This window comes from Periplaneta americana, chromosome 17 (assembly GCF_040183065.1).
Source record: "Periplaneta americana isolate PAMFEO1 chromosome 17, P.americana_PAMFEO1_priV1, whole genome shotgun sequence".
Taxonomy (NCBI): Eukaryota; Metazoa; Arthropoda; class Insecta; order Blattodea; family Blattidae; genus Periplaneta; species Periplaneta americana.
In genome coordinates, this window is record NC_091133.1 from 7,457,674 (window position 1) to 7,480,514 (window position 22,841).

Consider the following 22,841-nt stretch of genomic DNA (forward strand, 5'->3'; position numbering starts at 1 on the left):
TGCTTAGAGTACAACCCAAATATGTATACACTCGTATGTATACACACAGTATAACATATATAAATGTTATTACTTTCACTTAAAGCAGTGTGTTTTTCACTCCTACGGCAGAGTTATCACTAGCACTAGCACTTTCATTCCACTAACTCCACCGCCATCATCACAAGCACTTCCATCATCTCCACTCAATCGAATTATTTCGTTCATAGTAGACTTGCACTCTTACAGAGGCAGTTGTCAAGTTTGGAGCCACTCGCTCCCTCAATCATATCTCGGTGGTAGCCACTAGTAGTAGACCCATCTTTATAAATGAGACTACCATCAAGAAATCCAGTTTCGGAACCTATATCTACTATTATAAGCCTTTTGGACTTATTTCCTTCTAACATTTTTTCCTTTCTGCCACTATTTTTGGAAAGTCTAATCAATGTCTATCCAAGACTCATATAGATAAAATATTTGAGTAGTTTAATATCAAAGACGGGCATCTGTCATCTCCATAGTTTTGATCTAGAGGTAATTTTTAAATTCACAGTGTTCTTTGTAATATTTAACACAATTTATTTTACAAATGTAGTGTTAGAGTTTGCATATGGTTTCACTATAACTGGAAAGAGCATGAAAAATTGTATAAAAAACCACAGCTATCTAAATTTCGATTGAGGTCAGATGTCCGTCTTTGATATTAAGCTACTCATTTGTCTTTATGCTGCTCTAAATCGTGTAACTTTTGTGATATTCACGCAACGCCAATCAACAATGTTCGGTCGTTCACGAATTAGTCTTCGATCCTGAAATCTCTTCCACAGAAATCCCATGCTTTTTAGCATAGTATTAAGAAATGTTAAATGTTATGTTTTATTTAACGACGCTCGCAACTGCAGAGGTTATATCAGCGTCACCGGATGTGCCAGAATTAAGAAACATTACAATTTTTTTCTATTCCTCTTCCCGATAAAATCAAACTGTGACATTGCACAGAGGCAGAGATTTAATAAAAGATCTTTACAGACTATGTATGTATATTTATTCACACTACAAATAGGTATATACCCGGTGGCAGTGGTAACTAATTACATTCAATAATCACAATTAATAATAAACGCAATTAATAGTAAATTAATAATAATAATAATAATAATAATAATATTAATAACAGGAGCATCATAAATTAAATGAAGCACGATCACTTAAATTAACATTTAAAGTAAATCTAATGGGTATCTTAAGCCATCCATGCGATTGTTGTAGTCATATTATGACTGTAGGCTTTTCTATCTGCTGTTCTACGTCACTGTTTGCTTTCCTTTTCAATTGCTGAGTGCTGTTTTTATACCACGTACTCAGCATCACCACATTTCGCTTGTCTTCCCAAGCGACAGCAAGTATTTTATCGTCCTTCCGGTATGCTTTAGTTTCAGTTTCTTCTTGGAAAGTGCATCAGACAAACCTTTCCTTTTTTGATAATAGTACCCGTGAAATGGTACCACCTATTCCATAATTCTACTACAAGATCACATCCTGTATAAAATCTATCGACGTAGAGATGGTAACCTCTACCATTTGCAGTAGCATTTATCAGTTTGTCACACAAATGCAAATCTAGTCTACACGTAAATGGCTTTTGTACAGTCTGTGAGCCAAAAGAAGGTTGAATACCCACTATATAAAATGCGACACTGTCAGCCAATACGTAAATTCTCATGTCCCATTTTGTGGGTTTCAATGGATTGAAACATTTCAAAGAAACTCTCCCTTTGAATCCAATTGTACTCTCATCAATACAAATGTTCTGCTCTGGAATGTAATACTCTCTAAATTTACCATCTAGATACTGGATCATATCCTTCATCGTTGAACCCCTTGTTTTTATAGTAGAAGCAGCCCTTCTGGTTATTGGTCCGGCATGAAGTATCCAAAAAATTTGAAAAAATCTCTCTCTGCTAAACATGTCCCTATAAAATGAACAATTCTGAGTCCAGTTTTCAGTGAAATAATCCTGAAGATCAGATTTCGGGTGCATACCCATATACAATATGACACTTAAAAATGTCCATACTTCTTTACTTGTAACATCCACCCAGTCTCTCCAAACAGATCTTTCCTTCAGTTGTGTGGATTTCTGTATTTGCTCCTTAGCATATCCACTGGTATTTTTCGTAAATTTTTTGATCAGGTTGGGAGTGAAAAATAGCATAAAAACTCTCTTACCTCATTAGGAGTAGGATTAGGTCCTTTATATCAACTCTGCGCTATAAAATTGAATTTTACAAAGTCCGGTTGCAATCTGTATTTATCCGAACCTTCTGCAGAAGGGTGACCATCAGAGGTCTGCATCGGATGTTTTCACTCGAGCGCTAAGTAGTTCATAGCATATCCGATAGGTAGCGCACATGCATGATGGGTAAAATTGTCACGAGCGATAAATCCTCGAACGTTATAAGCAGAGAGTTAGACATTCGTTCTTGATACAGTGATTAACTGTGTAGTAACATCATAGATGTTTATCATTTCAAAACTTTGCAGTGTTTAACTAACCTCTCCATAGTACAACTACAAAACTTGCTTTAAAATGTAATATAAATGTTGCAGGTAAATCTTTTTTTTTTTTTCCACACAGGATTGATTTTGTTTTTGCCACATCTGATAGATGTTATTGGATGTAAATGTAATTATTATAAACGGAGAACACAATCACGACAATGCAAGAACTGTATCAAGTTTTCTAGTAGTAGTAGTAGTAGTAGTAGTAGTAGTAGTAGTAGTAGTAGTAGTAGTAGTAGTAGTAGTAATAATAATAATAATAATAATAATAATAATAATAATAATAATAATAATCTCTAATAATTAGTGTATCAATCTTTGCGTCTGTAACAGTTGTGCAGCATGATTATTCGCTTTATTATATTTTCTGTGACGTTATCCCTGTACTAATATTGTTATTAATCTATTGTTATATCAATAATATTTTGTAAAACGTTTCTACATTGTCGCAATATATAGGCGGAACACTATGTATGGACCTATCATATTATATATGTGGTAAATCAAATATTGAATAATTATTAATTAGCAATAATAACTGTATATCGAAGTTTTTCGTACTATTTTATTTTTAACTTCATTTTCCTGTTTTGGTACATTCCATTGACTGTTCCATTAAACGTTTGTCATAAACGCAGAAAATGAAGCCTTATTTTTACCGTGTGAACAAAACATTTCTATCTCATCTGTCGCCTTCCATACAAGATAATACATGTCGGTGAGATGACCTTATCGTCATTCGTGTTGTTTTTTTTATTGGGTTATTTTACGACGCTGTATCAACTTCTGGGTTATTTAGCATCTAAATGAAATGAAGATGATAATGCCGTGAAATGAGTCCGGGGTCCAGCACCGAAAGTTACCCAGCATTTGCTCGTATTGGGTTGAGGGAAAACCCCGGAAAAAACCTCAACCAGGTAACTTGGCCCGACCGGGATTCGCGGCCAGACGCGCTGACCGTTACTCCACAGGTGTGGACTCGTGTTGTTAGAATCATCATCTACATCTTCTACTTCCCTACCTGGATCATGATTATTACTATCGCCATTGTAATTACTTTCCGTATCACTCTCACTAATGTCAATAATATCTAATATAGTCTTCTTGTTGTTCGCCAGGTTCGCCATCTTCCTTGTTGACATACACACAGTATGTAGGTTCAGATAAAAACCCGAGAAACTTGAAGAGAATGGAAAAATAATACTGACGTAGTTCCTTTCGTTTGCGAAAGACAGCATAAAGTGCCAGTAAAAGAAATATTGCAGTGTGAGCCCCGACAAACGAGTTACTACGAAATAAAAGTTCGGCGGGGTCTGACCAACACGCTAAATAAACATGATTTTTTAAATGTCGGGGCGCTCCCGCCTGTCGAGTGGAAAGGGACTGACGATGCTCAGAAAAACTTTGCGCAGTCTTCGCATTAAAGTAACCTTTCGACGATGTGTATGCGTGCATGTTTGTTTAAGTTCGTCGATGCTGAGAAACACTTTCCGCACACCTCGCATTTGAAAGGTCTTTCGCCTGTGTGAATGCGTCCATGTTCCTTTAAGTGTCCCAAACTTGAGAAATGCTTTAGACACACCTCACATTTGAATGGCTTAACCCCTGTGTGCATGCGTGCATGTCTGCTTAAATCTGACGACGCTGAAAAACCTTTTCCACAAACCTGGCATTTGAATGGTCTTTCGCCTGTGTGCACGCGAGAATGTCTGTTTAAGTCCCTCGATGCTGAGAAACACTTCCCACACACCCTGCACTTGAAAGGCTTTTCGCCTGTGTGAATGCGCGCATGTTCCTTTAAGTGTCCCGAACTTGAGTAATTCTTTCCACACACCTCGCATTTGTATGGCTTTTCGCATGTGTGTATTCGTGCATGTTTAATTAAATTCGACGACGCTGAGAAACATTTTCCACACACCTGGCATTTGAATGGCTTTTCCCCTGTATGTATGCGAGTATGTCTTTTTAAATATATCGATGCTGAGAAACACTTTCCACACACCTCACATTTGAATAACTTTTCAACTTTGTGTACGCGTGTATGTTTGCTTAAATTTCCTGACGCAGAGAAACACTTTCCACATGTACCGCATTTGAAAGGTTTTTCGCCGGTGTGAATGCGTGAATGTTCTTTTAAGTGTCCCCAACTTAAGAAATTCTTTCCACACGCCTCACATTCGAATGGCTTTTCGCCTGTGTGTATGCGTGCATGTCTAATTAAATATGATGATGCAGAGAAACTTTTTCCACACACCTGGCATTCGAAAGGCCTTTCGCTTGTGTGTCTGCGAGTATGTCTGTTTAAATATATCGATGCTGTAAAACACTTTCCACACACGTGACATTTGAATGGCCTTTCGTCTGTGTGTATGCGCGTATGTCTACTTAAAGATAACGAATCTGATAGACACAATCCACACACCTGGCATTTGAAAGAACTTTCGCTTTTATGTATGCGATAATGTGCGTTTAAATGTGCCGATTTCGACAAATACTTTCCACACATTTCGCATTTGAATGGCCTTTCGGCTGATTGATTGCGTGTATGTTGAGTTGTATGATCTAATCGTGAGAAACACTTTCCACACACATCGCACTTGTCTGACTCTTTTGTCTGTATATGAGTACCAAGTTTCACAGGTTCTGGTCTTACAAATGCCTCGTTGCATATATTACACTTGCTAGCATTACGGCTGATGTCGCTAATGTCTGAACAGTCTGGACTGTTGCTACCACACTGTCTTAATTTGTCTTCTTCATGATCAATGCTGGCGCGTTCTTGTGACACTCTCTTCTTAACATTATCCACAATGCTGAAATGAATACATAAATATATCGGTGTCCACTCTAATCTATGTCGTCAGATAAAAAAACACACACGCACACATACACTCACACACACATACACACACAGGTAAATACGTCTGTTGGTTTCGTCATTTTTAGACCTGTTGGTGTTATTTTGGGCGCTGATTCAGAGAATGACATTGAATAGACAAATTTTAAGTCATCCAGGAAGTCTCTTTACAACGCATTTTTTTTTATTTACAACGAAGTCTTTGATATGGTACATTTTATTTTGAGACAGACTTAACAATGAAACGTGAACACTGCAACAATGCTGAGTTTAATTTTTCTGCCTAGCGATAATTCGAATGAAAGTGAACACCTTCAACAATGCTTAATAATTAATTTGCTCTTTCCACTTAGTAATAAACAGAGCTTAGAATCGTTAGAACATATTAATCAGTTTCAGATATATGTGTGAGCTCGTGATAGTGCGATTGTTTCATCAAAGGTGATTTATTTAGATTTTTTATGAACAAATTTTTAATTCAATCTGAATTAAGTTCTGGGTTAGATGACAGCAGTACTAATTCAAATAATGTCAGCGAAAGTTCCCTTCAGGATTCGCAAAAAAGTACTGCGTTTCGTAAATATTATAATGCTGAATACTTGCAATATGGTTTTACGTGGCGTGAAGATGAATATACACAAAATCCCAAATGTCTTATGTGCGGAAATATTTTCTTAAATCAGTCGATGGTGGCAAATAAACTAAAAAGACATTTAGAACTGCCGTTTTTAACGTCATACTTATGTCAATCAATCAGAATTTTTTACCATGGAAATAGTGAACTCTAAATAAATTAGCAGACTGCTGCATTTTTAAGATGATTTACGTGTTGGCCTGTGAATCATAAGGCCACATACAGAGAAACTCTGTGCAACCCACCAAGCGCAGATCACATTAATTTAAATAGGTGAGTTTCCAAAAACGATAATAAAAATAGACAGGTTGAGTTTTTTGACACATATCTTTGTTTTTTTCTAATGCCACTCAAGTTGCTGCTTATTTTTTATTTTATTTTTATTTATTTATTATTATTATTTTTTTTTTTTTTAGAATTTTCGATTACGTGTTAACATCGACCTATTTACAACACTGGATGGCCGACACTACATAGAAATTATTAGTGCTCTTTTCTGACAGAACACTCTGGTATTCTGGCACCTTTTTGTTACATTTCGCACCATGAAACCGAAATATGTGTGAATAACTATGTTTTTAATATTATTTTTCTTTGAATTCCGCTTAGACCTCGAAAGTTTTAGTTGGACGAAAAGGAGGTTAAAAACGACAAAATTCCCGTGCAATGAACAGTAATCATCTCCCCGTCTGCTATAAAATATTCTACACAGAGTTCCACCACCTTTCTCTCCAGAACAAAAGCACTGGTTGTTGTTATTATTATATTATTATTTTTAATAAAAACAAATACGTGTGTCGCGATATCGTAGGCGTTCAGTAACGTGTGTCGTCATTCAAAAAAGGTTGTGAACCACTGATTTAGTGGACTAGGCCTACATAATTTTCAACTTGATATTTATAGACAGTTGCGCATCGGAGATTGTTGTTCTGTTTACTAATTTGGGTTTTTGCGTACGTTCAAGTAAGCAAGCTTTGTGAGAGTGGCTACATGTTTTGAACTGTAATTTTACATAGCAACTATTGGTTTCTGAAATGTCTGTGTTGTATTAAGTATTGATACTAAAGGTTTGTGTTGTAATAATAAACTATATTGTAAAATTCTCGTTTTTAATTATATCATATTTATGAATGTATAGGTCTACATAATATATTAAAACTCATACCTTTTAATTTTTGAAGATCGAGTATCAAAAAGGAATGCCAATTCACAATGGTCGTGCTTGAATTATGACGATGTATTTCCTACAATTGTGGGGCGTACACACTTAAAGTGTGTAGGAAACCTATTTCCAAGTTTGCGAATACAGCACACTTACGTTATTTTGGTGTCAAGTTTGAAGATCAAGATAAGCCATTGGTTCCTCATACATAGGCCCCACTTACGGCTTTCAGAGAACCCGGAGATATATTGCTGCCCTCACATAAGCCCGCCATCGGTCCCTACCCTCAGAAAGATTAATCCAGTCTCCACCATCATATCCCGTCTCGTTCCAATCAAGTTTCATATTATCCTCCCATCTACGTCTCGGCCTCCCCAAAGGTCTTTTTCCCTCTGGACTCCCAACTAACATTCTATAAACATTTCTGGTTTTGCCCATATGTGCCACATGCCCTGCCCAACTCAAACGTCTGGATTTAATCTTCCCAATTATATCAGGAGAAGATTAATATTGCGTGCAGTTTTGCGATGTGTAACTTTCTCCATTCTCCTGTAACTTCATCCCGCTTAGCCCCAAATATTTTCTTAAGCACCTTATTCTCAAACATCCTTAACCTCTGTTCCTCTCTCAAAGTCAGAGTCCAAGTTTCACAACCATACAGAACAACCGGTAATAATGTACCTGTTTTATAAATTCTAGCTTTCAACTTTTTTGATGGCAGATTGGATGACAAAAGCTTCTCAACCGAATATTAAGCATTTCCCACATTTATTCTACATTTAATTTCCTCCTGAGTGTCATTTATATTTCTTACTGTTGCTCCAAGGTATTTGAATTTTTCCAGCTCTTCAAAGGATAAATTTCCAGTATTTATATTTCCATTTCGTACTATGTTCTGATCACGAGACATAATCACACACTTTGTCTTTTCGGAATTTACTTCAAACATATCTCTTTAGTTGCCTCAGGTAAACTTCCCGTGTTTTCCCTAACAGTTGGCGAAGTTTCTCTTAACATATCCACATCATCCACAAAGACAAGCAGCTGATGTAACTAGTTCAATTCCAAACCATCTTTGTTATTCTGAACTTTCTTAATGGCGTACTCTATTCTATTTTTATCTGGTCACCTTTCTCTTCTGTAGGGGCGTGAGTATGTAAATACGATATGGCACTATCTACCATTTAGTACTAAATACGATAACCTGTCACTGATAAATACAACCTTTGTTACTGCTCATTTTATTCTTTTATGAATAAAGAATCCTATTCCTAATTAGTGATTATTGTTTCCCCCCCCCCATAATACAGTAATCTTCTATTTCTGATATGCCATTCCCATCTAATCTAACCTCCTGTACTCCCACAAGGTCTATTCTATATGTAGCTAGTTCTGTTTCTACTAATGTTACCCCTCCTGTTTTATATAGACTTGTGACATTCCAAGTACCAAATCTTATAACCTTATTCCTTTGCCATGGTAGTTCCAGAGAATCAGTCCCATTCCCAGGCTTATGTTGAGAATTCGTAACAGACTTCTACGGTGATGGGTTGCTAGCTCTTCGCGCAACCCCCAAGCTGGAGGACCATCTCTTATCGGCTGACCACAAGTGCTTATTCAATATATTTGCTGCTATCCTTCATATCTGAAGGCCGTCTCCTCTATCCGCAATCTGAGGACGCACCATGCAGTAACGATTAGTGATCATGGAACTGGTCGTCTGTATTTTGTTCCAGGAATGATGAGACAATATCAATACATAAAGGTTCTGAAGGAACGGCTTCTTTCACAAGTCCGTGAATGGTTTCCAGATGGTGATTTTGTGTTCATGAACGACTCTGCGCCCTGTCACAAGGCAAATAAGGTGATCAAATTCCTGTCTAACAACAAAATTAGGGTTCTGGATTGGCCTGGTAACTCTCCGGACCTTAATCAGATTGAAAATATTTGGGAGCTAAGGAAGAGGCAAATTCATTCATAAATTGTTACAATTAAACAATCTTTAATAGAAAAACTTATCAATGTGTGGCATCACGGCCAAGAAATTGAAAACAATTGTATCCAATGCATTTCTAGTATGCCAGAGTTAAAACTGTAATTGCTGCAAAGGGATGTGTGACAAAATATTAGTTTTCTTGTTTATTTCATTTCATATTCATTATTACACAATTAAATGTGTAATAATATTGTTTATAAAACACTATTTAGAGTAGTAAAGCTTTTCCAGTTGAGAAAATCCAAATTACTTGTGTTTTATGTGAATTTGAAGATGAAATTCCTACTTTTACCAAGTGTCCCTAATAATTTGATCACCCACTGTATGCTTCTTTCCTCGAAAAATTATTGTTAATAATAAATGAAAACAGGATTGGTCACCAATGATATCACTGGTTTCCAGCGAGTTTTTCCCAATACCTGTCTCTGTTTAATGTATGTACGTCAAAAGAGACCATGATTCCCAAAGAACAGCAGAATAATGAAGTAGAAGATAATAACAGGTGTTGCAATATGTTACTTGTCATAGTAATGACAATGTTAGTAAATCCTATGTAATTTAAGTACAAAAGTATATTGAGGCAACAACATAATTAACCACATAAATATGGAAGATACAATACATTATCATAAATTATAAAATTTATGTCCTTCGTCAACATTAAATGAAGCTGTGAAAGACTGCAAGAAAATCAAACCACACACTACACTCACCTCTCAGGAAACACTTCATTCTCCTTTGAAGATACTTCCACTTTCTGTTCCTGTTGAACTCTCCCCACATTGAACAAATCTTCCTGAAAAAAAAGTACTAAATATTGGAGAGAGATTTAATTGAGCACTTTGGAATAAATTTCAACCTTGAAAATATGTGCATGTGAACCATAAAGGGTCTGCAAAATGCATTACCACAAATTTTTACAATATTTGATGCAAATAAACAGAACATATATTACTTCTGTTCACGTAACAAAGCAGAATATAAAGGTTTTAGTGAATTCAGTGGTATAAAAGACAACTAATTAGTTTCTTGTTCAAAGGAAAAATGGTCCTAACTCATAATCTGTTTCTCAATTTTCTAAATGTGAATTAAATTCCAGGTGCAGATCTTTTGCTATAATATGCACTCTTATACCTTGCAATTATTAAATAAATGCATTATTTTAAATTCTAAAGCAACATTTAATTAACTACGTATATCACCCTTAGTGAAACTAAAAAAAAATATTATTAACCACTGATTAAAATGTTTGCCATTTTTTCAATGCATATATATATTTTTTTCTCATGTTATATGAGCGATGTCGACCTGGTTAGCGAGTTCGTGTAGTGTTGGCCTTCTATGCCCAAGGTTGCGGTTCGATCCCGAACCAGGTCGATGACATTTAAGTGTGCTTAAATGCGACAGGCCCATGTCAGTAGATTTACTGGAATGTAAAAAAAACTCCTGCGGGACAAAATCCCGGCACACCGGCGATGCTGTTATAACCTCTGCAGTTGCGAGCATCGTTAAATAAACCATAATTTCATTTCTATCTATCCTACTTACCGACTCATCCAGCCATCCATCCATCTATCTATTTTAACTTTTCTAGCCTTTATGCCAGACGTCTTCAACTTGACTACTTATTCTTTTATAAGGCCTTAAAGGTGATATTGATTGTGAATCCTTCATAAACAATGTCTACCTTTGGGCTCCTTCGAATGGTTTAAGATTTAAAAAAAATTTTTATACCTATAAGCCGAAATCTCTCTCTCCAGTTGCCAGATCCATCAAAGCTGCCAATTTATGTTGTATTAATTCAGATCCGTTTAATGTATAGTTTGTTGTTTGGTTATTCTTATATTAAGCATACTCATCAAAATCACATTCATTTCAATTTCATCCATTTGTGTTGTTTTTCAGCTTTTCTGTATCATGTATTTTGTAGTTATCTATTCATTTTGTCATTATTGTTTATTTTTAGTTGTCTCTAATTTTAATAATTATTTGTATGCACTCCTAGTTCACTGTATTTCTTGTGCTAACTTTTATCTTGTGCTGAACTTTTATTGGCCCCAGGCTGTTGTACAACAAAATAAATAAATTATTATTATTATTATTATTATTATTATTATTATTATTATTATTATTATTATATCAAGCCAAAACATAAAAGCTGTCTAAGTTTAGCTAGGCTAATATTGGAAAGAAAGAAAACCGTTAGAACTATTCCAAATTGTTAATGGCTTTCATATATTATGTTAAATGCACTGCCGGTATATCTATATATTGACAGTGAACCACTTACATCAACTTCAGTTTTCAGCATACGAAAGCTGACAGGAACTGGAGTGTCTTCAATCTTTATCTCTGTTTTTATGTCATAGTTATGGTCCACGTATTCTGTCTTCATGCCCATCGCTTCCAGATGCGATAAATTCCCTTCCTACAAAACAAAAAGACATCGTGAATTATTTTATTAGCTATTTTAAACACGAATTGATGAGTAACAGTCGCGAATCTGGTTCTGCATGGCAGTCATTGGCTAACTCCAACTCAGGCAACAAAATACAGAAGATAATTTAATGTAGAATAGGAATTAGACCTCAAGGCACACAGGAAATGGCTGATAAGAGATCGGGTGTTCTTTCTGGAAATGATTTTCATACAAAATACAGTGGTTTTCAGCATCCATAAGACGAGAACCCGATAAATTATTTTTTCGTAAATACCTTTCTAATTTTTTAAAGGTCATACATTTAACTGACATAGGTAGCTATTATTTATTAAGAATGGCGCAATCTTAAGACTTATAAAGACTATTGGTACACTATGAGGATGGTGTGATATCGATATATCAATCACTTGAAATTTTGTAGCATGCTGCAGTTTCATCATTAAATATTTTATGGTAATTTTTATTGACATATCATGCATTTCTGACCACGAGAATCTTTCAAATTTATAATACTGATCATTATATTATTAAATTAATTTTATTGATGTATTGTTGGATTGAAAAAGAAATGTTCATGGAAAGAATGATCATGCACTGTAACTCATCACAGATGTCAGCTGACAGCTGAACACGAGAAGCAGCAGAAGGAGGTCAACATGTCGGCAAAACACTTATCACATCACAAAAACATAAAATGTTTTTTTTTATCCACAATATATGAAGCTGTCAATTCTAACTCTAGTTCCAACACTAATTAATATTACCGATTTAAAAATGCAGCACATTAACACAGCAATAATTATAAGTTATTGAAAAAGTTAACCTTCGTGCTTCATTTTATTTTGTACTGACCTGAGAATTTTTAAGGTTTTAGCGAGGCTAGTAAGACTTTTCTTGCTGTTTCTATCCATTAGTTTCTTAATTCTAGTATGAATTGAAGTTATAGACAACGGAGATAGAATAATTTCGAGGGAAAAATTGTTCCGGGGCCAGGTATCGAACCCAGAACCTCTGGTTTAACGTACCAATGCTCTACCAACTGAGCTACCTGGGAACTCTACCAGACACCGATCCAATTTTCCCCTCTATATCCACAGACGTCAAAGTGGGCTGACAACCATCAAGCAACCAACATTGAGTGCACACTAACTCTGTGTGACTTAAATTGTGGCTTTCTGTTAACGAACAGTGACGTGTATTATGCAAATCAAGCTTTCACAGTTTTCGGTCTCGGAATGCATCTCTGCAGGCATCCGTCCACCAAGGGACAGAGAGCGTTTTGGCCTGCAGGATGACAGGGGGAAGAACAATTGCGCAGACTTTATAACTCCATTTGAAAAGTGCTCTACTACAGAGTCCACACTTTCAAGTCCGTTATCATATGGACTCCGAATATCCGACCCAGTTCGCCTTTTTAATAACCCAGTTTGGGGAGCGAGATTCTCCAGGATGTAGAACGGACATACGCATTCGGATGGGGTAGTGCTCACTACCATATTTGGTCGTGAATCACAGACCGTTGGAAATGCGTGGACAAAACTGGGCTACAAATGGAGATATCTATCATGGAGTAAGTACCGTAAGCAATGGAGGGGTGTGATGCTTCCCTTGAATTCAGGGTAATCAGATTTAGACGGGTACATACATCTGATATTTAATTCCTCTGTCATCATCGGAATTTGAGCCCAAGAGTGGTGCGATGCATTGAAAACCCCCACTAACAAATATGGAGCAGGTACCTGTGACAGAATGTGTTGAATTTCGTTTACTGTGAAAACATTATCTGGGGGCATATACATACAGGCTATTGAAATCTGAATGCTAGGAAGAGTTATTGTTTCGGCTATGCACTGATAAGGAGTGGTAATATTGATGAAAGAGGAAAATATACTTTGGCGGAATAGGAGGCCACAACCTCCGTTGGCACAAATACCGTCAAGGTGATCGTACCGGTGAATGTAGTATCCCGAGATACTCAGGGAGTTTTCAGGTCAGAGGTATGTCTCCTATAGACAAAAAATAGCAGTGTTCTCATTATAGATCAATTGTTGTAGTTCCATATATCTGCTGCGTACACTGTTCTCATTCCTCTGTACAATATCAGTCATCAAAAGGAGCTAAATCATGTTGGTGGCTTCACAGGGAATCTTCTCTTCTTATCTTTTCTATGATTTGGTGCCTTTGACTGAGATTGCTTTGCCCTCGACCGCGGGTCTCACTCGCGGATCGTCGCACACCTGATCGTGATCTTGATCGAGCACGTGATCGAGAGCGTGATCTCGACCCGTCACGCGAACAAGGAGTGCGACTTCGTGGAGATCTACGAGGCCTTGGGTCTTTGTCTTTCATCACGGTAGTGATCTTTTTTGGAACGTAAAGCCTGATATCAAGGCCACACGTGTCGTCTGACACAGCAGTCTGAGTGGCAACGTCCACATACGTCTGGGTAGCGATCTCAATTCGCTTCCCAGGTATATTTGCAAGAGGTGGCGTTTGCGTGAAAACGTCAATTCCCTCTGTTGCTCTTTTCAATACTGAGGCATAGGACTTTTCCGTAGCCTTTTTTGTTCATCTAAAATATGCTTACGAGCCTCGAAAAACGTAACATTTTCCCGGACTCGGAGCTCTTGAATAACCTTCTCTACCATATTCTTCAGGCAATTTTTAGTATTAGCGGCGTGGTCCCCAGAACAATTCTCACAGTGCTCGGCACCGCCACACGGGAAATCACCATGGTCAGCACCGCCGCACTTTGCACATATGATGTTGTTAGTGCAACGTTTTTGCGTATATCCGAACCGTTGGCACCTAAAGCACCACATTGGGTTCAGCACATACACACGAACTGGGACACGCTCATACCCGACAAGGATGTATTCTGGTAGGACAGGCTTTTCGAAGATGTAAAAAGACAGTGCTCAGGGGAACAGTCTGTCCGTCCCGCTTACGTAATAAACGGTAAGCCTTGGACACAGACTGCTCCGCCAGTTCTAGTTGGATCTCTTCATCAGACATACTGTCCAGAGAATCCGTAAGCACTACTCCCCGCGTGGTGTTCAGCGAGGAGTGCCGTTCGACTTTAATACAGTAAGACCCTAGCAACTTCGCTTTCAACAGCGTCTCACTCTGTTTTGGGGATATAGTCTCGATGAGGAGACTACCGTTGCGTACTGTTGAAGACTCTAATCTTTGAACCTGACAGGAATGCGACGCGCCCCTACAGTTCGCGATAGTGAGCCCTTATTAGTAATGCTAGCCTGCTACCAGCTGTCTAAAAATTGTGTTACCTAGCTCATAGCGGAAGCTGTTGAGCAAGTCCCATATCAGCGTCACATTCAGGTGCGGTGTCACTGTTTTCACTACCCCTACTGCCATCACCGTGATCAGTATTATTAATATTATCAGTTTTCACTATCACTACTACTGTCGTAAGCCCCCTTAAATTTATAATAATTAGGCTTGTAATGTTGGGGACTGATAGGATTTTCAAGTTGGTTATCCGTTCACCAGTCAGTACTCTAGCATGCATAAACAGCGTACCTGCTGAATAATAATGCCCAAGGTTGAAGGTTTTCAGGCGCATATTTTTGCAGCGGAAGTTGGTGAGTATTTTGAAATGAATGGGCGGGAATATTATATGTAAATTATGTAATACACATATACGCGGTTACAAGCGATATTATATACAGAGATATTGTAGCACAAGAAAATCAAGGCGAAAACTCAAACCCACGAATAATTCTACAGTACGATAGTTCTTCTGCACATAACGAAAAGTGCGTAAAAATATATCTTTGTAATGCTACGTAGCATATACTTATTTTTAGAGTTCTCCGTATTTGTTTATATGCACCTTGTCATTCGTGTAATTCGCAAAACCAAGTCAATGCCCTCGTACTAGCTCAAATCCTCTATGTCCCATGCTGCAGTCAACTTGTACAATCTGTCCCCAATATTACAAGCCTAATAATAATTTCATTAATCACGTATGATAGGCGTTCATCTTTTTCCCAGTACTATTTATCTATATTTTCAATGTGTCTACAGAATCCTTCTCAGTCTTCATTTGTCACAAGAGAAAGTGCAGTTTTTGTCACTTGCATTAATTTCTGTAAATTTAAATCGCTCATGACAGTATTGTCCCTGACAAGACGTTTCACTTTAGTTCAAGCCAATTCAATTGGAATCAACTCGCACATGTAAGGCAGCAATCTAAGAACTTTGTGGTTATGTTGTTCCAAAATGTTGTCAATTCTGTAAAATTTTTGCTTTGGCTTCAGAGATAGAATAAGGTTAGAGAGGTCTTTCTTTCTCATACTTTCATTACAGTTCTCTTCTTTCTTGCAAAGCCAAGAGATCATGTATGTCTTTACTGCATTATACAGATGGCGGTTTGTCGATCTGGAGACAGTGATATGGAGCGTTGTTGAGTACAATAACTGATTGGGGAGGAAGATTGGATATCAACTTCTGTATTACCCATCGTTCAAAATTTTCGGCGTTCATCTGACCGTGATAATCTACCGTTCCATTTCCGGCTTTATATATAAGTTCAGTATTAGAAAGTTCTTCCTACATGTACCACGATCAATCTTTGTCCAGAGTTTACATTCGTGTGGAAATTTACACTCTCATTTTGCCAACGTTTTCGAAATGTCATATTGCTATTCATCCAGGTTTCGTTTATATAAAAATCTTGATGTCTCTTGCTCTGGAATTCATTTATTTGCACCAGATATATCCATCTACAGTCTACGATGGGTGAAATTATTTTCAGAACGTCTTGTAGTATTGAACACGCGCAATGATAATATACAAGCTTCAGTACGTAATCTGTTGTTTTTGATTCCCTGCTTAGCCTCGCTACTTCACCCCACAAGTTCCAAAATTGGAGTCTTCAACAGCAGTAGAGTAGTATTTTTGACCTTCCCAACGAATCCGTCGAGTGCACGTCTCATGTAAAATGGACTGATGTTCTTCATAGTCTTTTGTGTTCCGTCCATGGTGATACTAATAAACTTTGGAGGCGGCACTTTAACTGTTATTTTCTCAGGGTTCAATTCCATTGCAATGTTCGTCATATGACCACAAGTCGTGTCTATTCCTGTCTTCTATTTTTTGTGATTTTTTCCTGAGGGAGGGCGAGAAGAGCGCGAGGACATATTGAACTGGCCCCCCCTACGGAACCATTGGCGTCAGCCTGCCACTGTGGGGGCAAAAGAAAAACACAACTAAAAAATTCTTCACAGTCTGTGCCGGCTATAGGACCCCCTCTCCACACCCCCTCTCCACACCCCTCTCCCAAGCAACCCACCTCACACAAGTTACCCTTCAAACTGGACATTACACACCTAATGGCAAGTCTTACACCAGAGGCGTGTCGCAGTTTTATGCCCCTACCACGGAAATAACCGCCCGTGGCTCCCCATTCTACACTGAACACAACCGCCAGACTACTCGGCTAAACCCACAGCAATCCGAGACCACACAGCTTCAGGGGACTTGTGTTGATTACACTGCGACACCCATAAGTCAGTGGTAACACGTCGGAGCGATATAACCCCCCCCCCGGCAAGCTGAGTCGGTCACGGTGACGTCTAAATCGCCCTGGGACCCCATTGGGGCTTTACGTGAGTGTACTTGACCTCTGGTCCGGGCTCGGCACCTAGACTTGCATATAGGGGCAGTATGAACGGTCCACTATTGCTTTGTTACTGGGCACCCTGACGGGATACACAATTCTGAAGTAGCGCGCGAAACCGTGGGACAGGACCACAGAGATAGGAGAGATCTCCGCTGGTGAAACAGGAGTCATAAGCCTAAGAACCTTAACCTAAGAATGAATATAAATATCTAGAAGAGGAAGAAGTATGTGCCTCACCAGACATTCGTAACAAATCCCATCATGTAGGCGGACGTGGAAAAAAACTAACAGTGGCGATGAAAAGGTGAAAGTGGCTGTGATGATGTGGTGGGCATTCCACATGCAATGCTGGTCGGCAGTGAGAAAGATATAGATGAAAAAGAAGAGAGAGCGAAAAGGGCTGGGTGATAGTAAGTCCATAAATGGTCGAAAAGAAGAGCACGAGAGCCACCATTGCACTCCCTGATCACCAACTTGGAGGAACCCACCTCGACTGGTCACGAAAATTATTCCCCTAAAATATTTCCACTATAAAATATTTAATCGTGAAAAATAATTAGACAAGTGAAGTTACAAATTCTAGGAGAATATGTCGCGAACAGATATAATAAATGTCATGGCACAGTGGTTGAGAAACACTGCTGTAATATGTGTAATAGAAGACGATTTTTATTCTATGCCAGTGGTCATCAGCTCTCTCTGAAATGGGTTACGAGTAAGCAGTGCATGGCGACAGGAGGAAGCATACCCGCTAGCAGCCACGAAGGCACGCTGGTGCTGTAAGAGACCTGCGGGTAAGAGACGCTAGTCCAAGAGTGCAGTGTTCTGATGACCACTGTTCTACGCTATGTGTGTAAATATCTTTTTGAATATGATATTTTATTACTCGCGAAAAAAAAACAAAGTACAATTCTGCAGCATATTAAAAGAACCAAACACTAACAATATCCAACCTCAAGGTTGTTCAAAATTCAACCAACAATCTTCACTTTGATAAACTACGTGAGATAAAAATGTTATGTAATAACTGATTAAACACTCTAAGCTTCTTCCCTCTCAAACATTCACAATTACAAAATGAGTACTGGTTCAGAGAATCAATGGAATAAAATCTTCTGTAATACAAATATTTACATTAGAATAACAGCAGTGCACAATAACTGAAGCAGCTATAGTGTAGGAAATTCTTTAGCAAACCCAAATACACTTATAGATCCATACCTGTACTGTGCAATTTTGTTAAACAGTACCAATCATAGGGGTGGCAGTCCTAACAATATTTTCTATGCATGCATTTACAAGACAAATGCAAAATGCTTACAATTCATCCTATTTAATTTTATATCTCCATCAGTATCAATGTTGTCATTTATGAAAAAATAATTCGAGTAATGCTTGCTTATTCTTAAACTTGGTTCTTATTTGAAATCTACAGTTATCCAGTTTCGTTATTTTCTGATCCTACAGCATTTTCAAAAACCATAAATGATTGCCAATTTGAATTAAGTTTCACTCATAATTCTCGTGTACAATTCCAGAGTAATCTGTACCATTATGTGGAATTCAACAACATTATCATAGATGTATTCAATATTCTCCTAAACTCTTACACCTGTTTCATTAATGTCAGTAAGTGGTAGCATGTACTCCATGTGAAAAGACGTCAATGTTGTGGGACATCAGAGAGCACATCGGATAACTACAATTATATCTTATAAATTATCATTCAAAACAGAATGTTATCGGCCACTCTTGTAAGCAAAGTACAAAGTAAAATCTCGCTGACATGATATCCAAGGTTGATCTATGTTTGCTACAGAGATGAAAAGCAGATCTACAGCTGATGAAAGAGTGATGGAACGGAGAAAAATTCTCTCCGGCGCGGGGATTTGAACCCGGGTTTTCAGCTATACGTGCTGATGCTTTATCCACTAAGCCACGCCGGATACAACCCCGACACCGGTTAGAATCGTCTCGGATTAAGCTCCATCTCTTGGGTTCCCTCTAGTGGCCGCCCTCTGCACTACGTCATAGATGTCTATGAACGCAGGACCGAAGTCCATACATGTGTTGAGGTGCACTCGAATGAGTGACTGGTTGGCCGGGATCCGACGGTATAGGCGCCGTCTTAAATCACAAAGTGATTTATTACGCATATCATATATATTTTGATGTACCGAAGTACATATGATATTTCCATGCAGATATTCTGCGTCATCATATGATGAAAGAGTGATGGAACGGAGAAAAATTCTCTCCGGCGCCGGGATTTGAACCCGGGTTTTCAGCTGTACGTGCTGATGCTTTATCCACTAAGCCACGCAGGATACAACCCCGACACCGGTTAGAATCGTCTCGGATTAAGCTCCATCTCTTGGGTTCCCTCTAGTGGCCGCCCTCTGCACTACGTCATAGATGTCTATGAACGCAGGACCGAAGTCCATACATGTGTTGAGGTGCACTCGAATGAGTAACTGGTTGGCCGGGATCCGACGGTATAGGCGCCGTCTTAAATCACAAAGTGATGTTCAAATCCCGGCGCCGGAGAGAATTTTTCTCCGTTCCATCACTCTTTCATCATATGATGACGCAGAATATCTGCATGGAAATATCATATGTACTTCGGTACATCAAAATATATAGAACTACAGCTGCCTAATGATATTTCACTCAAAATCTATTCAGGTGACTAATGACTCAAGATAATGTCTATTTCTGAACTTATAATCGTATTAGTTAAAAAAGTAAGAACAAATTTATTATGGTTGATAGAACGTAAGACTGACATGGTGGTAAATAAGACGAGCAACTCTGGACTTCTTTAGTGTAGTGCAATAATCGTAATTACTCGTAAAGCCAAGCAGATATCAGAGCGAAGAGCTACCAGCTTACACGTGCATATAAGTCCACTGATCCCAAGCAGACGTGCTAGAGCTCCAACCAGGGGCCTGTTTCTCAAAAATACTAGTTTAGTAGTTCACCAGTTACTAGTTACCAGAGTATATTTCACCAGCTCTAGTAGATTCTGTTTCTCAAACTATTTTACCAGTCTAGTAACTTGTGACAATTTTTCACTAGTCACATTATCTCTTTCACTAGTCAGCTGATTGAGTTCATTTGTTTATAGCCATTGGTAGGTAAGGGTAGGTATTGTTATTTGAGGTTAGAAGGCTAAGTTGTTTGTGTTTTGGTTCTTACTTCTCTCTTCGCTTGAAATTCCATCAATTGAAAGCAAATTAACTATACTCAATATGATTAATGAATCAAAGGATATATCATTCGGTGCTTTTTCAAGCATAATAACAAAAAATGATAAAGTAAACGAATGGACAAAAAAATTTGTAATATGTGAGGTTATGGAACTGACACCTCAGAACAAAGATTATGCATACGTTAGGGACACTTACTGGCCCAACATTAAGAAAGCAACTTTGACGAGTAGCCTACCAATTCAAGTTCACAGTATAATAATATGAACACATTATGTAGCTAGTGGTCCTACTGGCGACATGGATGCCACTTATGACTTGAAAAATTCGCTAATTTTTTTTTTTCTTTTCAGTTTTACGTTTGATCTATTCGTAAATTAGTGTCGTTTTGTATTTAATTTGTAGGCTAAAGTTGACAATGTCAGAAGAACTGGCAGTGGAGGAGGAAAGTCAGCAAAAATTACTGCAGTTGATGAATTGGTATCAGATTATTAGGAAAAAAAATTCTGCATGTGTTGCTGGTCTAGGGCAGAAAAACCAGATGGCATTGGAAAATAATCAACATCCCGATCTGTAGAGCAATTTGTATTTGAAGCTTTGTTGATAATGCATGACTTCTATTTGTTTGTCTTGTTATGGCAGGTCCCACTATATTTAACAACTCTCCAAGCTTTTCAGCACTTTATTTAAACCGTTCATTATATTTAAACAGTGCTCCTGTAAAGGAATAAATTGTTCCTTCTCGATATAGTTTTAGCTCTTCTCACAACAACTTCTTTACTACTTCAATCGGAATCACTAAACTCACTTTAAAAAATTACTACAATATTTTGTTTTGATTATCTGAGGAAGATTGCCACTGGTAACTGATAATACAGAAATCACCAGTCTTTAGAGTCTTGTAGGAATATTCCTGTTGAATACTAGTATAATCAACTAGATTAGCATTTTGAGAAACAGAATCTCTTAGGAACTGGTGAAATCGACCAATATTACTAGTCTGTGAACTGGTAACAACTACTTCACCCTTGTAGTTTCTAGAAACACAGACTTGTAAAACAAACTATTATTACTACTGTACAGACTAGTATTACTAGTCCGTGAGTTTTGAGAAACAGGCCCCAGAACTCAGCTTAGTGTATGGGAAGCACATGGAACCCCTGAGCTTTTCAAGCAGGATTACTTTAACAACCACAGCCTCGTCTGAAGATTTCTTCCCTTGTGGAAAGAACAACCAACACACATTTTATAATGCCAGAACAAATTATGACGCCTTATACCACACAACTACGGTGTGGGACTCAAATTTAACCTATTTAATATAAACTGTGAAATGAATGCTTTTGTGGCACTGGTCAACAAAGACATAAAGAAAATAGTAAGACTTTTCCGCTTACCTGTGATGAAGCTTTATTCTCTTTAATTATGTGTGTGATATCATGTGACAGTAAGCCAAAATGATCATCCTCAGGCTCCATCTTGACCAAATCCATCACAACTGAAAGAAGAGGTTATGTAAGTGACAAAGATTAGAGCAACTGAACTGCTGAGAAACACTTACTACAAGTTACAATCAACTGCAAATCGCACTTCTTAATACACATTGTCTTACACGAGCTTTCTATAAAATTATTAGTATAAATCGTAGATTTCAGCTGCAGTCCCACATCGAAACAAAAATAATTTAATCTCATATTCACACTGTAACAATATTCGAATTTTCTTGCAAGAATAAGCAACGATACATAACTTATACGGTATTATAGGTATACATATTGTTTGTTAGCAATGGTTTGAACTATCCGTCAGTGGCGGCTCCTGCATATTTCTTAAGAGGAGGAAAGAAATAATCTGTTTGGAAAGGGAGAACACTGCACCCACCCACGTGGTCTGTGTTGCCACATGTACATTTTACTAGTTCAGTATCACATGCTTTTGAAGAATATCAATTCTTGTAAAGTCATACTACTATATTATTCAAAGCTGCCGGTGGCCGATTAATTTTTTATGTTAAAAATAATGTAGTTTGCAGTACCTTCAATTTCAAATATATTTGCACAAAACTGACAACTTGGCTGTTGTCCTGTCTAATAGACAATGAATGGAAGTGAATTTCAGAGGCCAAAAAGGTCTGCGATACTAAATTAGAACTACTTCCTCTTTGTTTTATATAAATCCAACTTCAACTTTCAGATATCCTCGAAAGTTTCAAACCATGAATATAGCTTATATAAAGTGCAATGAATATATTTTGATTTATAATTTTAAAAAAAGTTTATATGGTGTCTTTCATAGCTTTGTGTTAAAACTGTTTCTATTGTGTCTCCTCCTAGATGTGTTATAGTCTGGTTGAAT

General features: G+C 37.7%; 1 protein-coding gene across 5 annotated transcripts in view; it reads right to left on the reverse strand.

Moving 5' to 3' along the window:
* LOC138693067 (zinc finger protein 345-like) overlaps positions 1 to 22,841 on the reverse strand; it is a 54,305-nt gene that overhangs the window by 29,393 nt on the left and 2,071 nt on the right. For 2 of the 5 annotated variants that reach the window (XM_069816636.1, XM_069816635.1), the window contains exons 2-5: positions 21,884 to 21,984; positions 11,484 to 11,621; positions 9,907 to 9,989; positions 1,411 to 5,357 (exon numbers count right to left, since the gene is read on the reverse strand). In XM_069816636.1, the coding sequence (XP_069672737.1) occupies positions 3,965 to 5,357; positions 9,907 to 9,989; positions 11,484 to 11,621; positions 21,884 to 21,979 (1,710 nt within the window). In that variant the 5' untranslated portion in view covers positions 21,980 to 21,984 and the 3' untranslated portion in view covers positions 1,411 to 3,964. Of the gene's footprint in view, positions 1 to 1,410; positions 5,358 to 9,906; positions 9,990 to 11,483; positions 11,622 to 21,883; positions 21,985 to 22,841 lie in introns of those variants that run through there. The other 3 variants (XM_069816641.1, XM_069816640.1, XM_069816639.1) reach the window with 3 other exon arrangements.